This window comes from Hyperoodon ampullatus, assembly GCF_949752795.1.
Source record: "Hyperoodon ampullatus genome assembly, chromosome: 3".
In the NCBI taxonomy this organism is placed as follows: domain Eukaryota; kingdom Metazoa; phylum Chordata; class Mammalia; order Artiodactyla; family Ziphiidae; genus Hyperoodon; species Hyperoodon ampullatus.
This window is the reverse complement of record NC_136916.1, coordinates 82,193,744-82,210,452: the sequence shown is the minus strand read 5'-3', so window position 1 is coordinate 82,210,452 and position 16,709 is coordinate 82,193,744. Positions and strand designations below refer to the sequence as shown.

The 16,709-nt window shown below is 41.1% G+C and overlaps 1 protein-coding gene across 3 annotated transcripts in view; it reads left to right on the top strand.

Moving 5' to 3' along the window:
- The window catches only part of SV2B (synaptic vesicle glycoprotein 2B), a gene marked incomplete at both ends in the record, with an annotated part of 80,944 nt that overhangs the window by 44,515 nt on the left and 19,720 nt on the right, over positions 1-16,709 (top strand). For all 3 annotated transcript variants that reach the window (XM_079699755.1, XM_079699757.1, XM_079699756.1), the window contains 4 exons: positions 2,744-2,877; positions 4,329-4,418; positions 10,120-10,230; positions 11,021-11,109. In XM_079699755.1, coding sequence (XP_079555881.1) covers positions 2,744-2,877; positions 4,329-4,418; positions 10,120-10,230; positions 11,021-11,109 — 424 coding nt within the window. The remainder of the gene's footprint in view (positions 1-2,743; positions 2,878-4,328; positions 4,419-10,119; positions 10,231-11,020; positions 11,110-16,709) is intronic.

The following is a 16,709-nucleotide window of genomic DNA, read 5'->3' as shown; positions in this document are numbered from 1 at the left end:
ACAAATGCAAGGGTGATCTGGAAAGGAGACTTGATGTTTGTACGTAGCTTGTGCAAACCATTTAACTGGTTTTGCAGGAATGAAGTGATGGGAGGTCTTGGCACCAGGAATTTGGGTGACTGAGTCACTGAGAAAGAAAATTACAAACCTCAGAATGTTTTTCTGGGAACTCATGGACATAGCCCCCCCAAAATGGATATATTATGGAAGATTAATTCCCACTGTAGTCAGCAGCACCAGCTGTTTGAGAAATCCTGATGGAGAAAAGTAGGGCAAGCTAAAAGATCATTGACCAGAACAATCCCTGTCTCCAAATTAATAGTAGTCCTATATATTTGAAAGCAGTTCACTGTTTAATTTTAATTGATTTAAGGCCCCAAAGGTGTGCCTAATGAATGTGATAAGTGCAAATTACTAAAATCACCATAAAAACCAGAAAGGCATGAGGGAATAATGGATTTTGGATAATTTGCATATATTGTCATTAAGAAAAAAAAATATCTCTGAGGCAGAATACTTTCTAAACATACCTGCTTCTGCCCTTCTTCTCTTGTTACCCACCTGAGTTTGACTGCTATGTAGTTTTGGTCAGCTTTATTTCTGATTACGCCAGAGTGGTTTTTGGACATGAGCTGAGAATGTGGAAATCTTACTATGGTTTTGCCTTCTTCTTTCTGTTGTCACTCCCAAGAGAGGAAAGACTTCTTAATTAAAATTAAAATGAACAAACAGGGACTTCCCTGGTGGAGCAGTGGTTAAGAATCCGCCTGCCAATTCAGGGGACACGGGTTCGAGACCTGGTCGAGGAAGATCCCACATGCCTCGGAACAGCTAAACCCGTGCATCACAACTACTGAGCCCACAACGCCGCAACTACTGAAGCCCATGCGCCTAGAGCCCCTTCTTCACAACAAGAGTAGCCACCACAATGAGAAGCCCGTGCACCGCAACGAAGAGCAGCCCCCGCTCGCCGCAACGAAGACCCAAAGCAGCCAAAAATAAATAAATAAATTAATTTTTTAAAAAAATGAACAAACTCCAGTGAGATGGAAGGAGAACAGGCCAGGCTGTGCAAAAAAGAGATTTGATTGTGATTGAGAATGTTGGATGTATTATGTGTATTATGTTCTGTGGCCATTGTGTAAAAGCAGCCACAGCCCCATGTTTTTTCACCTGTTTTTTCACCTCCAGCCAGTCACTCCATTGTGCAAATAGAGTAAGAAATATCTGCAGAAACAGCAGATATTGGTTAGGAGTCCCCTGCAAGTAGAACAAATTGAACTGTGATGGTAAGAGAGAATTCAAGACATAAACTGCCCACCTCCAGAGTTGGCCATATAGTATATTTTTAAGTAAATGGAATAAAGATTTTACAGCTGAATAATGTTCACCGTTTGAACTTTAGAAATCAATATAATTTATTTATAAAATTTGGTCTTTTTAAGAAATGCTGTTGGAATTGTCTTCAGAGATCGTTTTGAGTGGCATGAGAGAACCAGTCTATTTCATAATCTTGGCTTTAAAAGAAAACAATCCTTTTGCTGATATTCATCTATTTTACTCAACATCTTTGGCACTAACTGTCATGTAACTATTTCTAAACAAATCAAATCTACCCTCAAAGCAGGTGAATTATTTTTGGTTGCCGGGAGCTTTCGCACACAGCAAATCTGTGGAAGTACAATTACCTGCCTTCTACAGCTGTGAAAACCCACCAACATAACAATAACGATGTGAGAAAGCCAGGATTTGAACTCTGATCTATGTGACTGCAAAAGTCCAGGCACTTTTCACTGTGTTATCGTTCCTTGAAAGAGGGAAATTTGCTACTTACGAAGATATTTGAAGGAATGTTTTGTAGATCCTGAAGGCAATTTCTGAAAATGAATTTTAGAAATGTTTTGAATAATGAAAGCTGAGTAGGAGCTATTCACCTCTCCATTTCAATGATGGTAGAATTCTTTTGAATGTAGAAGCTCAGTTTCTTTAAAAAAAATTAGTATTATCACTGACAGTGTTTTTTCAAAGTGTGGTCCTGAATGAACCCTGTGCACTGGAATCACCTAGAGCTGGTATTGCCCTTTGACTTAGGTAAGACTAATCCCCCATCAAAACCCTGGGTCACATAAGGCCCTGCTCTGGCTTTCCTCCAGCTGTACCTCTTCCCATGAGGCAACGTGCGTCCCTAAGGCCACAACCCCACTCCATCCAGATCATTCTCTGGCTACTCAGGGCCTAGGACTCCCCACTAAACTCAAGGGATCATGACAAGGACACCCCCTCTTACCACGGTGGTGTGTGTGGTGTGACCACACGTGTTGGCATGAGGCCCCTCATTCTACAGGAGAGGCTGGTCGGGGGACAGAAGGGGGTCCTGTAAAGGTGGGTCTTTGGCAGGTCAGGGCTTGGCCTTCCAGCTGCTTATTTGTTGAGCAAGAGGATGAAACATCTATTATCTAACAGTTTAACTGAAATTTTAATGAATACATAGAAATATGGAATGGTGCCTCTATTTGTACTCCTACCCAAGGCCCCATAAGTGTCAGGCCAGGCCTGCCTATGGGGTTGACAAGATGCAGATTCCCAGCACCTTTCAGAATCAGAAGCTTTGGGGACACAACCAGAGAGTTTGCATGTTAACCTGCTCCCCAGGTGATGCTCTTTTGCCCCATGGTTTGAAAGCCATTTCTTGAAGGTCACTCTAAGACTGTGTGTCAGAGATCCTCTGACTGCTTCTTCACAGGCTGGGGCTTCAGCATGGGCACCAGTTACCACTTCCACAGCTGGAGAGTGTTTGTCATCGTCTGCGCTCTGCCCTGCACTGTGTCCATGGTGGCCCTGAAGTTCATGCCAGAGAGCCCGAGGTTTCTGCTAGAGGTGAGTCAGTGCCCCCAACCTGTGTGAGAGCAATGGAACAGCGACAGGAGCTAGCCCTGCTGCTCCAGCCCCTTGGTCCCATGTTGGCTGACCTGGCCCATCATTAAATCCATCGTGATGGTTGCACACCTGGGATTCAAGGACTGCCAGAGCCGGAGGGACTCAGGAGCTCACTGAGCACAGAGCAGCAGCACTGCTCCCTGAGGCTGGGTGAAGCTGGAGGGGGCTCTGCTTAGGATGCTTCTGGCACCCACTCTCCCCAGAGGTCCTGATTATGAGGCTCTTCAAAGCTGCATGCAGTTTTTCCATGTTACAGCTGTGAGCTGGGTTGTAAATCTGTCACTGCTCCCAAGCCCTTCAAGACTCTTGGCTTTGTAGGACCTCTCTCCTCCAGAAAGCTGCTCCCAGAGTCCTATGAGGTTTCCAGCTTGGTGGTGGTGGTGGTGAGGCTCTCGTGCTTGCAGTGGTCAGACAGGCAGGGCTGGTGGAGGGGCGATAGGACTTGAAGGCTCTTACAGCCCCAATTCTCAGAGTCTACTTATAAGCCTCCTTCTAGCTTTCTGCAGACTGACCCTCCTTGTTGAATTTCTTCTTTCATCCCATTGATCAGGTTCCAGATGCAGCAAAAAGTTTTTTATCCATGCTTATCTCAAAAGTTACCCTTCATTGTGTATGAGTTTCCTAGGGCTGCTCCAACAAAGGCACACAAACCGAGGGGCTCATAGTAACAGAAATTTATTGTCTCACAGGTCTGTTGGCTAAAAGTCCCCAACCAAGGTGTTGGCAGGGCCACACTCCCTTGGAAGCCCTTAGGGCAATCTTTACTTGCCTCTTTCAACTTCTGGTGGGTTGCTTGCTTTTGTTGGCATTCCTTGGCTTGCAGCTGTTTCACTCCAGTCTCTGCCTTTGTCTCTACATGGTGTTCTCTCTATGTGTCTCTGGGTCTTCGCATGGGCTTCTTCTTATAAGGACACCAGTCATGTTGGATTAGGGGTGCACCCTACCCCAGTATGACCTCACCTTAATTAATTACATCTGCAGCAACCCTGCTTCCAAATAAGGTCACATTCTGGGGTACTGGCAGCTAGAACTTCAACATATTTTTAGGGTTGGGGACACAGTTCAACCCATCACGTGTTGTGTCTTTGCTTTGTCCTGCCAGGGAGGAACATGGCTCCCACCCTGCAGTCTATTTAACCGTAAACTACGAGTAGTTACTCATAGCCTATAATGATAATAATACCCAGCATTTACACCTTGAAGGTACAACCTTACTATCCTTCCAAGATGGGCTGTGACAGAAACTTGTCCTAGTCTTTCACAAGCCCTAGACGGTAACACATCCATGGCCAATCGCCTCAGACTTGGGTATCAGCACCTGTTGGGCTTGTAGGGTTTTCCACCCCTAATCAGCAAAAGACTGTTCATGTCTCTCTCCTTGGTTTTACCAGATGGGCAAACACGACGAAGCCTGGATGATTCTCAAGCATGTTCACGACACCAACATGAGGGCTAAGGGGACCCCAGAGAAGGTGTTTACGGTGAGTGCATGGTCACCTATGCCAACAGGAGGGGGCCTCTCCTCTTCACTGCTTTGGTTTGCTAAAAAATAATTTTATTATATAAGCACATCCCAGAAAATTTGTCAAAAGGGGAATAAAGCCCCTGACATTCCTATTACTGCATCATAATTATTCTTTGCATTTTGATGGATACCTTCTTGGTACTGCTAATTGTTCAAATATGGCAAAGGGAAAAACTAGCTGTATTTATATGGGGATAACCATATGTACATATATTTACATATATCAATGCATATAGATTATTTAGGAGTACTTATAGGCATTCTATATGTGTCTCATAGTATTCAGAATCATCCTTTTAATGGACATTAATATTAGAGACATTAACACAGTTTTCATAAACATGTCCCCAATGTTAGAGATTCATATGCCCTGTTTTATTACCTTGTTCCTGCAAATGTTGCTGCAATGAACCTTTTCCTGCACATAGTTCCTTTCCTTTCATGTTCTGGGTTTGTTTTCTAAGAGTAGACTCCTAGAAATAAAATGAGTGACTCAAACAGCATGAGTATTTTTATAGCTCTTGAGATGCATTGCAGATTACATTTCAGTAGGGTTGCAATGATCTGTGATACCACCAATGATAGGATACCTGTTTCTCAGCATCCTCACCAGCACTGGCTATTAGCCTGGATTTTCTTTCTCACTAGTTTAAAAAGTGAAAAACTAGCCAATGGCAGTTTCCACGGGGAGATCCTGTTAGTTACCATGAACTGTGCTCTTCCCACCAAGCTGTGGCCAACCACGAGGAATACCCACGGCAGGGTCCTTGTTCACCTGTCTGCATGACCCCCTTTTAGACCAACTCCAAATCCATTTCTTCAAGGAAGCCTTCCTGAGTTAACTCCCACCTACTCCAACTCACTGCTTTTGCTTCTTTGGCTTCCATAATTTGAGTCTGTAGTAAAACACTTTTTCTTGTTAACCTGTTACTTGAAACCCCTGATTCTCAAGCAGGACCCCATAGCAGCTAAGAATCTACAACCTGAAGCCAGACCAGTCTGGGTCCAAATCCTGGTTTTAACATGTTCTAGCTGTGTGGCCTTAGGCAAGGTACTGTCTGTGCCTTATTTTCTTCATTGGGAAAAGAGAGATAACAATGTCTATAAATACAGTTATGGTAAGGATTAAAATCAAGCACCTAAACTGTGCCAGGCTTAGAGTAAATACTACATAGATGTTAACTATTAACCAAATATTTTATGTCATATTTTTAAATAAATAAACTCAAATAATAGATTTTATAGAAAGTTGTCCAGTGGCATATTTCTCCAATTCCAATGCTCCTAAAATTATCTAAAACATGGGACCAGTCCTTTTATCACAAACATTTATTAAGAAGCACCATTAACAATATTTATAGACTTTCCGGTTGGATAAACGAAATGTAATTGAAAATAGAACTTTTAGCTAGTTCAGTTTCTTAATCCTTCCTCAATTAACTTTCTTATTAAAAATTTCCCACACTTAAGAAAAAAAGGAAGAAGAAGCACAATTAGCAGAGCTACTCAAAATGAAAGATGATAAGGGAACTGATGGTTCTCCCAACCTCCCATCCCCGCCGCTCCCTGTGATGGATTTTCATGCTGCAGCTGGACTGCAGGTCTGGACCCCAGATGTTAGCAGGAGAGCCCTGTCCCCTGGGGTCTGGGTATGCTTGGTTCAGTCCTGCCTCCCACCCCCACCCATTCTATAGTCTTCCCTCCAAGCTCCTGCTTATTCCTAGGAGATGTTACTGAGTCTTTGGGTATAACCTCTGCTTTTAGTAGATTTCACCCTTTCTCAGGAAAAGGGAATTAAAAAGGTCACGGGCTCAGTACTTCCATACTGACTTGATGATCATAGTAATTTTGTAGAGGAGGATGACTGGATGGGCCGGGAAAAAAAAAAAAAGAAAAGAAAAACAGCCTGAAAGTGTTCCTGACCTCAGACAGCTGGGCAGTGGCTGGAGTCAGGAGTGATACTCAGCCCTGCCGAATGGGGTCATCTGCTATGATCCTGTGTGCTCCCCTCTGTAGACGGTACTCACAGTAAACATGCTCAGGGGCCTGGAGGAAGAGCTTAGGGTAGGCCAGGCTCTTAGTGTTCATGGTGAGCCCTGGATGTGGCCCTCCTCACATCCACCTTGGAGCTGATGGGGTTCAGGACATGATACCCCAAAATATGGCACCTCGGCATATTGAATATCATAAACTGAAGGAGTTTGAGAAAACAACAGAAGTAGAAATGTCACTCTGACCTCCCCCTGCTCCCCCTTGTTCCCTGAAACAGGCCATAAATCTCCCACATGGAAGGTGCTCTCCCTGCACCAGAAGGAAAGAAGACATTGTTCTCAGCAGAGATGGGGAACTTAGGGCCAAGAAGGCTGTATCAACAAACCTTGTTAAACTAACCCTTATCGTCCTAATTACTTCTTCACCATTTATTCACCCTAGCCCAAATATCTTTGTCTTGTCAGTTCTTCACAAATCTACTGTTTCTACAAGGTATAAAAACTTCCTGGGCTGGTCACTTCTTCGGGGCTTCATTCTCTTGTGAAGGCTCCCACGGACATGTAAAAATTCAGTAAAATGTGGATGCTTTACTCCTGTTAATCTCTCTTTGCCAGTTTAACTTCCAGACCCAGCCAGGGAGCCTAAGAGGGTAGAGGAATACTTTCCCCTCCCCTACAGAGCCCTGGCTTTCACCAGCCCCATTCGCTACCTCACAAGCTTCTGAACAGCCCCCTGGCAAGTGTCCACTGAAACACCTTTGGAAAGGGGATGGGTTGAAGTATTCCCCTGAGAACCCATGCTCTGCAAGGCTGGGGTGAGCACAGACCACACAGATTGTATTCTACTTTAGACTGAAGCAAAGCCAAGTATCCTAGTTAGTTGTAAATTAGAGTAATTATGCTTGCAAGTTGTCAACACACCCACTCCCAGATCCCTAGGGAATAGGGTGTTCTTTTCCCCAGGAGCAAAGCAAAGATAAAATTTGCATTTCCTTCCCCGCTCTCCCGCCCGCACCTCAAGCACGTGGGATCTTAGTTCCCTGACCAGATATTGAACCCGCGCCCCCTGCGGTGCAAGCACAGAGTCTTAACCACTGGACCTCCTGGAAGTCCCATTTAGTGAGATTCTTAATGTGCTTCCTGACTTGGGGTCAACCTTCTTCTCAGCCTCTTTCGGCTGCAGCTGGGCTCTTGGTCTCCCTGGGGTACCTAATAACACAAAGACCAGTTCCAGCCAAGAGTCCCACTGGAGGGCCTGCTGCGTTCTCTCTCCTGTGTCCCTTTGTGGGTGGGCAGAAGAGCATTTGCAGAGGTCACACACCCAGGAATGGCAGGACCAGCCCAGGAGGCTCTGGCATGCTCATATACCTGTGATTTTTAGGAAGAGCACCTGTGCTTTTACCAGGTTCTCAAAAGGGTATCCGGCCCTCCCAAGAGAAGAACCACTGTTTTCAGGGTTTAGAAAAACAAAGCCAAGCCATCCTAGGCTCAGGGCTTGGGAATTAAAGAAGCAATTGTCCCTAATTCAGGGACTGTATTTTCCCCTGTGGATATCCAGCCTCATCTCTCTCTCTGTCTCCTCACATTCTCAGTCCCTCGGCTGAAGAAAGAGATGGAGACACTTACGACTAAAGCCTTTTCTCCCTAGAAAGAAAGGTTTGTTGGACGAGGTGATAGAAACTGGTTTTGAATTTTTTGAGTACACTCTTCTGTTTTCCTCTGAATTGGTCTGCATGCACGGACCTTGATAACTTGGCTGAGTTTGTGTGCTCAGGAATCTCCTTAACATGATGGTTAGTTATAGAATGCAATGGTTGTCTTAAACATTGATTAAACTGAAAATCGCTGTCTTAATGAGTCAGGATTGCTCCCTGGGGCTACCTGCTGACATTGGACAAATTAACACTTTCCGGGGCCCTTGGGGGAGCCCTGAGATATACAGCCTTATTCCCATTCCCTATCTCTTTGATTTCTTCCAGGAAAACCAGGGGTAGCAAGGAGGACATAATTTCTCTCTCTTTTTAAAAATTAAGGTATAATTGACAGATTACATTATATTAGTCGCAGGTGCACCACATAATGATTCAGTTATTCGTATACATTGCAAAATGATCACCACAATAAGTCTCATTACCATCTGTCACCACACATTTACAAAAATTTTTTTTCTTGTGATGAGGACTTTTAAGATTTACTTTCTTAGCAACTTTCAAGTAATGAATACTGTATTATTAACTGTAGTCACCATGCTCTACGTTACATCCCCATGACTTATTTTATAACTGAAAATTTGTACCTTTGACGCCTTTCTCCTATTTTATCCACCCTCACCCCCTCTCCGCTCTGGGAACCACCAGTCTGTTCTCTGTATCTATGAGCTTGGTTTTCTGTTTCTGTTTTGTTTTGTTTGTTTGTTTGATTCCGAATATAAGTGGGATCATAGGGTATTTGTCTTTCTCTGTCTGACTTATTTCACTTACATAATGCCCTTGATGTCCATCCATGTTGTTGAAAATGGCAAGATTTTTTTAAAAATTTTTTGTGGCTGGGTAGTATTCCATTGTGTGTGTATTTGCATGGGTGGGTGTGTATCACATCATTATCCATTCACCTGTTGATGGCCACTTAGGTTGTCTCCATATCTTCACTTTTATAAATAATACTGCAGTGAACATGGGAATGCAGATATCTTTTCGAGTTAGTGTTTTCATTTCCTTCGGATAAATACCCGGAAGTGGAATTGCTGGATCATATGGTAGTTCTATTTTTAATTTTGGGGGGAACCTCTATACTACTTCCCATAGTGGCTGCACCAATTTACATCCCCACCAACAATGCAGAAGGATTTCCTTTTCCCCACATCCTTGTCAACACTTGTTATTTCTTGTCTTTTTGATAATAACCATTCTAGCAGGTGTGAGGTGATATCTCATTGTAGTTTTGATTTGCATTTCCCTGATGATTAGTGATGTTGAGCATTTTTTTCACGTACCTGTTGGCCATCTGTACGTCTTCTTTGGAAAACTGTCTATTCAGATCCTCTGTCCATTTTTTAATTGGATTTTTTTTTTTTTTTTTTTGCTGTTGAGTTGCATGAGTTCTTTTTATATTTTGGATATTAGTCTCTTATCAGATATATGATTTGCAAGTATTTTCTCCCATTCAGTAAGCTGCCTTTTCATTTTGTTGATGATTTCCTTTGCTGTGCAGAAGGAGGACATAATGTCTTTTATTCTGCTGTGTTTTAAAAATGTCTTGCATAGCAAACCCCCTTTCCTAACACACACACACAAACACACACACACACTATTGCCTATATGGGTTCTAGACTTCTGTGATGTTAATATCCATTAAGGATAGACTTGTCAATTTTAAGGTGGAGTCAACTCTACTATGGGCAAATCAGATATAAACAGGAATTCAGTGTATTTCCCAAAGCCATAATTGAGTGAAAGAACTCTGATTCATTTTGTGTGCAGTGGGACATAGCCACCTGAGAAAGATCCCTAAGAGATGCTATGTACAATTTTGGCTAAGAATTACTGAACTGTAGGGTCACCGAAAGCTCCTCTAGCCCTAAGTAAGTTAATAAAGTCAGTTACATTAAACTAAAAATTGAAAAGTCAAAGTGGGGTTAAGACTCTCTAGCCCATCTTTGTTTTACAGGTTTCCAACATTAAAACTCCCAAGCAAATGGATGAATTCATTGAGATCCAAAGTTCAACAGGGACTTGGTACCAGCGCTGTCTAGTCAGATTCAAGACCACTTTCAAGCAGGTACAGCTGGGGACCTGGGGTTGTTGAGGGAGAGGCTCTATGGAAATCTGTAACATCAGTGGATGAAGAATAGAGATCCTGAACACCCCCATCAACCCAAGACAGTGTGGGCAGAAAGTTACCTTGGATAGGGACTTTCGGGTCCAAGCCCCTGCTTACCTGTGAGCCCTTGAGCCACAAACTATAAACCTTTGTTTCTTTTCTTTGTTCTTCCTTTCCAAGGCAGAGATTTTGAATGTAGGTGCAAAGTCTAGTCTGAGTAAAAACCTTTCTCTCTAGCACCTTCTCATTAAATAATCCATAGGAAGAAAGGAGTGGGTTAAAGAAATGACCCCTTTGAGATTTGTTGGTGATTTCTGAGAAAGTCTTCTTGAAGGGCAAGGCTCCTGTGAAGTGAATCAACTATTGAACACTGAGGCAGTCAATGGCCAGAGTCTCCTGAGCCTGGATGACCTTCTTGGTGTAGGGTGGTTCAATGTTTGGAATATCACCCATTCCCACTGGCGGGGAGCAGAACTCACTACTCAAGGCTATTCACTGCCTTGACACCTCCACTCCGTGTGCTTTTTGTCACATGCATGGAGCATTGTTGTGTTCCCAGATGCTACAGGACTGTTAGAAGTTGAGACCAGCCAGTAAGAAGAGAAGAGGCTTTCCTTGTTATTTGAGCAGAATTGCTGCCTCTGGAAGATAATGGGTTCCTAGGCAATTTAATAGAAAATCTTAAAAATGAGCTCTTCCAAGTCACAAGTTTTTGCCTTTAACAACCCATCTCTTCTGTGTGTTATAGGTCTGGGAAAATGCTCTGTACTGTGTGATGGGGCCCTACAGGATGAACACACTGATTCTGGCCGTGGTTTGGTTCACCATGGCTTTAAGGTAAGCTCTGTTTTCCTTAAGTTCATTAATTTCCTTGTGCTTCAGGTACCTCATCTATACACTGAGGGTTACAGTTGGTTCTAACTTACAGAGTCTGTGTCAGATTGGATGATTTTGGCTCTAAGTAACAGGCAACCAATGCTAGTGGCTTCTACAACTAGGAAATTTCTGATCCCTTTTTTAGAAATTTTTATTTTATTAAAAACAATTTTTAAATTATTTTTTTTACATCTTTATTGGAGTATAATTGCTTTACATTGTTGTGTTAGTTGCTGCTGCATAACAAAGTGAATCAGCTATACATATATCCCCATATCTCCTCCCTCTTGCGTCTCCCTCCCAACACTCCCTATCCCACCCCTCTAGGTGGTCACAAAACACCGGGATAATCTCCCTGTACTATGCAGCTGCTTCCCACTAGCTATTTATTTTACATTTGGTAGGGTATATATGTCAATGCTACTCTCTCACTTCATCCCAGCTTACCCTTCCCCCTCTCCATGTCCTCAAGTACATTCCCTACATCTGTGTCTTTATTCCTATCATGCCTCTAGGTTCTTCAGAACCATTTTTTTTTTTTTTTAGATTCCATATATATGTGTTAGCATGTGGTATTTGTTTTTCTCTTTCTGACTTACTTTACTCTGTAGGACAGACTCTAGGTCCATCCACTTCACTATAAATAACTCAATTTTGTTTCTTTTTATGGCTGAGTAATATTCCATTGTATATATGTGCCACATCTTCTTTATCCATTCATCTGTCGATGGACACTTAGGTTGCTTCCATGTCCTGGCTATTGTAAATAGTGCTGCAGTAAACATTGTGGTACCTGACACTTCTTGAATTGTGGTTTTCTCTGGGTATATGCCCAGGAGTGGGATTGCTGGGTCATATGGTAATTCTATTTTTAGTTTTTTAAGGAACCTCCATACTGTTCTCCATAGTGGCTGCATCAATTTCCATTCCCACCAACAGTGCAGGAGGGTTCCCTTTTATCCACACCCTCTCCAGCATTTATTGTTTGTAAAATTTTTGATGATGGCCATTCTAACTGGTGTGAGGTGATACCTCATTGTGGTTTTGATTTGCATTTCTCTAATGATTAGTGATGTTGAGCAGCTTTTCATGTGTTTGTTGGCAATCTGTATATCTTCTTTGGAGAAATGTCTATTTAGGTCTTCTGACGATTTTTGGATTGGGTTGTTAGTTTTTTTGATATTGAGCTATAAGAGGTGCTTGTATATTTTGAAGATTAATCCTTTGTCAGTTGCTTCATTTGCAAATATTTTCTACCATTCTGAGGGTTGTCTTAAGTTTCATTAGGTACCATTTGTTTATTTTTGTTTTTATTTCCATTTCTCCAGGAGGTGGGTCACAAAGGATCTTGCTGTGATTTATGTCACAGAGTGTTCTGCCTATGTTTTCCTCTAAGAGTTTTATAGTGTCTGGTCTTACATTTAGGTCTTTAATCCATTTTGAGTTTATTTTTGTGTATTGTGTTAGGAAGTGTTCTAATATCATTCTTTTACATGTAGCTGTCCAGTTTCCCCAGCACCACTTATTCAAGAGGCTGTCTTTTTCTCTACTGTATATTCTTGCCTCCTTTATCAAAGATAAGGTGACCATATATGCGTGGATTTATCTCTGGGCTTTCTATCCTGTTCCATTGATCTATATTTTTGTTTTTATAGCATTACCATACTGTCTTGTAGCTTTGTACTATAGTCTGAAGTCTGGGATTCTGATTCCTCCAGCTCCATTTCTGTTTCTCAAGATTGCTTTGGCTCTTCAGAGTCTTTTGTGTTTCCATACAAATTGTGAAATTTTTTGTTCTAGTTCTGTGAAAAATGCCATTGGTAGTTTGATAGGGATTGCATTGAATCTGTATATTGTTTTGGGTAGTATAGTCATTTTAACAATGTTATTTCTTCCAATCCAGGAACATGTCTCTCCATCTGTTGATACCATCTTTAATTTCTTTCATCATTGTCTTATAGTTTCCTGCATAGAGGTCTTTTGTCTCCTTAGGTAGGTTTATTCCTAGGTATTTTTTTCTTTTTGTTGCAGTGGTAAATGGGAGTGATTCCTTAATTTCTCTTTCAGATTTTTCATCATTAGTGTATAGGAATGCAAGAGATTTCTGTGCATTAATTTTGTATCCTGCTACTTTACCAAATTCACTGATTAGCCCTAGTAGTTTTCTGGTAGCATCTTTAGAATTCTGTGTGTATAGTATCATATCATCTGCAAAGTGACAGTTTTACTTTTTCTTTTCCAATTTGGATTCCTTTTATTTCTTTTTCATCTCTGATTGCTGTGGCTAAAACTTCCAAAACTATGTTGAATAATAGTGGTGAGAGTGCGCAAACTTGTTTTGTTCCTGATCTTAGTGGAAATGGTTTCAGTTTTTCACCATTGACAATGATGTTGGCTGTGGTTTTGTCATATATGGCCTTTATTTTGTTGAGGTAATTTCCCTCTATGCTTACTTTCTGGAGAGTTTTTATCATAAATGGGTGTTGACTTTTTTCAAAAGCTTTTTCTGCATCCACTGAGATGATCATATGGTTTTTATCCTTCAATTTTGTTAATATGGTGTATCACGTTGATTGATTTACATATATTGAAGAATCCTTGCATTCCTGGGATAACCCCACTTGATCATGGTGTATGATCCTTTTAATGTGCTGTTGGATTCTGTTTGCTGGTATTTTGTTGAGAATTTTTGCATCTATATTCATCAGTGATATTGGTCTGTAATTTTCTTTTTTTGTAGTATATTTGTCTGGTTTTGGTATCAGGGTGGTGGTGGACGTATAGAATGAGTTTTGGGGTGTTCCTTCATCCGCAATTTTTTGGAAGAGTTTGAGAAGGATGGGTGTTAGCTCTTGTCTAAATGTTTGATAGAATTTGCCTGTGAAGCTATCTGATCCCTGACTTTTGTTTGTTGGAAAATTTTTAATCACAGCTTCAATTTCATTACTTCTGATTGGTCTGTTCATATTTTCTATTTCTTCCTGGTTCAGTCTTGGAAGGTTATACCTTTCTAAGAATTTGTCCATTTCTTCCTGGTTGCCCATTTTATTGGCATAGAGTTGCTTGTAGTAATCTCTTAGGATGCCTTGTATTTCTATGGCGTCCGTTGTAACTTTTCCTTTTTCATTTGTAATTTTATTCATTTGAGTCCTCTCCCTCTGTTTCTTGATAAGTCTGGCTAATGGTTTATCAATTTTGTTTACCTTCTCAAAGAACCAGCTTTTAGTTTTATTGATCTCTGCTATTGTTTGCTTTGTTTCTATTTAATTTATTTCTGCTCTGATCTTTATGATTTCTTTCCTTCTGCTAAAATTGGGTTTTGTTTGTTCTTCTTTCTCTAGTTCCTTTAGGTGTAAGGTTAGATTGTTTCTTTGAGATTTTTCTTGTTTCTTGAGGTAGGCTTGTATAACTATAAACTTCCCTCTTCATCTTGTCTATCTTCCTTCCCTTTTCATCTTGTCTGTCTTTCTTTGAATGTGGCTTTTGTTCCACAGGCTACAGGATTGTAGTTCTTCTTGCTTCTGCTGTCTGCCTTCCTGCATCCCATAGGTTTTGGATTGTCGAGTTTTCATTGTCATTTGTCTCTAGGTAGTTTGTGATTTCCTCTTTGATTTCTTCAGTGATCTCTTATTATTTTTAGTTATTTAGTAACGTGTTGTTTAGCCTCCATATGTTTGTGTTTTTTACGTTTTTTTCCCTGTAATTCATTTCTAATCTCAGAGCGTTGTGATCAGAAAAGATGCTTGATATGATTTCAATTTTCTTAATTTACTGAGGCTTGATTTGTGACCCAAGATGTGATCTATCCTGGAGAATGTTCCATGTGCACTTGAGAAGAAAGTGTAATCTGCTGTTTTGGGATGGAATGTCCTATAAATATCAATTAAATCTATCTAGTGTATTGTGTCATTTAAAGCTTCTGTTTCCTGGGCTTCCCTGGTGGCGCAGTGGTTGAGAGTCCGCCTGCCGATGCAGCGGACACGGGTTTGTGCCCCGGTCTGGGAGGATCCCACATGCCGTGGAGCGGCTGGGCCCGTGAGCCATGGCCGCTGAGCCTGTGCATCCGGAGCCTGTGCTCCGCAATAGGAGAGGCCACAACAGTGAGAGGCTCACATACCGCAAAAAAAAAAAAAAGCTTCTGTTTCCTTATTTATTTTCATTTTTGATTATCTGTCCATTGGTGTAAGTGAGGTGTTAAAGTCCCCAACTATTATTGTTTTATTGTCGATTTTCTGTTTTATAGCTGTTAGCAGTTGCCTTATGTATTGAGGTGCTCCTATGTTCAGTGCATATATACTTATAATTGTTATATCTTCTTCTTGGATTGATCCCTTGATCATTACATAGTGTCCTTCCTTGTCTCTTGTAACATTCTTTATTTTAAAGTCTATTTTATCTGATACGAGTATTGCTACTCCAGCTTTCTTTTGATTTCCTTTTGCATGGAATATCTTTTTCTATCCCCTCACTTTCAGTCTGTATGTGTCCCTAGGTCTGAAGTGGGTCTCCTGTAGACAGCATATAGATGGGTCTTCTTTTTGTATCCATACAGCAAGCTTGTGTCTTTTGGTTGGAGCATTTAATCCATTCACATTTAAGGTAGTTATCGATATGTATGTTCCTATGACCATTTTCTTAATTGTTTTGAGTTTGTTTTTGTAGGTCCTTTTCTTCTCTTGTGTTTCCCACTTAGAGAATTTCCTTTAGCATTTGTTGTAAAGCTGGTTTGGTGGTGCTGAATTCTCTTAGCTTTTGCTTGTCTGTAAAGCTTTTGATTTCTCCATGAAATCTGAATGAGATCCTTGCTGGGTAGAGTAATCTTGGTTGTAGCTTCTTCCCTTTCATCACTTTAAGTATATCATGTCACTCCCTTATGGCTTGTAGAGTTTCTCCTGAGAAATCAGCTGTTAACCTTATGGGAGTTCCCTTGTATGTTATTTGTTGTTTTTCCCTTGGTGCTTTAAATAATTTTTCTTTGTCTTTAATTTTTGCCAATTTAATTACGATGCGTCTCAGCCTGTTTCTCCTTGGGTTTATCCTGTATGGACCTCTCTACACTTCCTGGACTTGGGTGGCTATTTCTTTTCCCATGTTAGGGAAGTTTTCAAATATAATCTCTTCAAATATTTTCTCGGGTCCTTTTTCTCTCTCTTCTCCTTCTGGGACCCCTATAATGCGAATGTTGTTGTATTTAATGTTGTCCCAGAGGTCTCTTAGACTGTCTTCATTTCTTTTCATTCTTTTTTCTTTATTCTCTTCCGCAGCAGTGAATTCCCCCCTTCTGTCTTCCAGGTCACTTATCCATTCTTATGCCTCAGTTATTCTCCTATTGATTCCTTCTAGCTTATTTTTCATTTCAGTTATTGTATTGTTCATCTCTGTTTGTTCTTTAATTCTTCTAAGTCTTTGTTAAACATTTCTTGCATCTTCTTGATCTTTGCCTCCATTCTTTTTCTGAGGTCCTGGATCATCTTTACTATCATTATTGTGAATTCTTTTTCTGGAAGATTGCCTATCTCCATTTCATTTAGTTGTTTTTCTGGGGTTTTATCTTGTTTCTT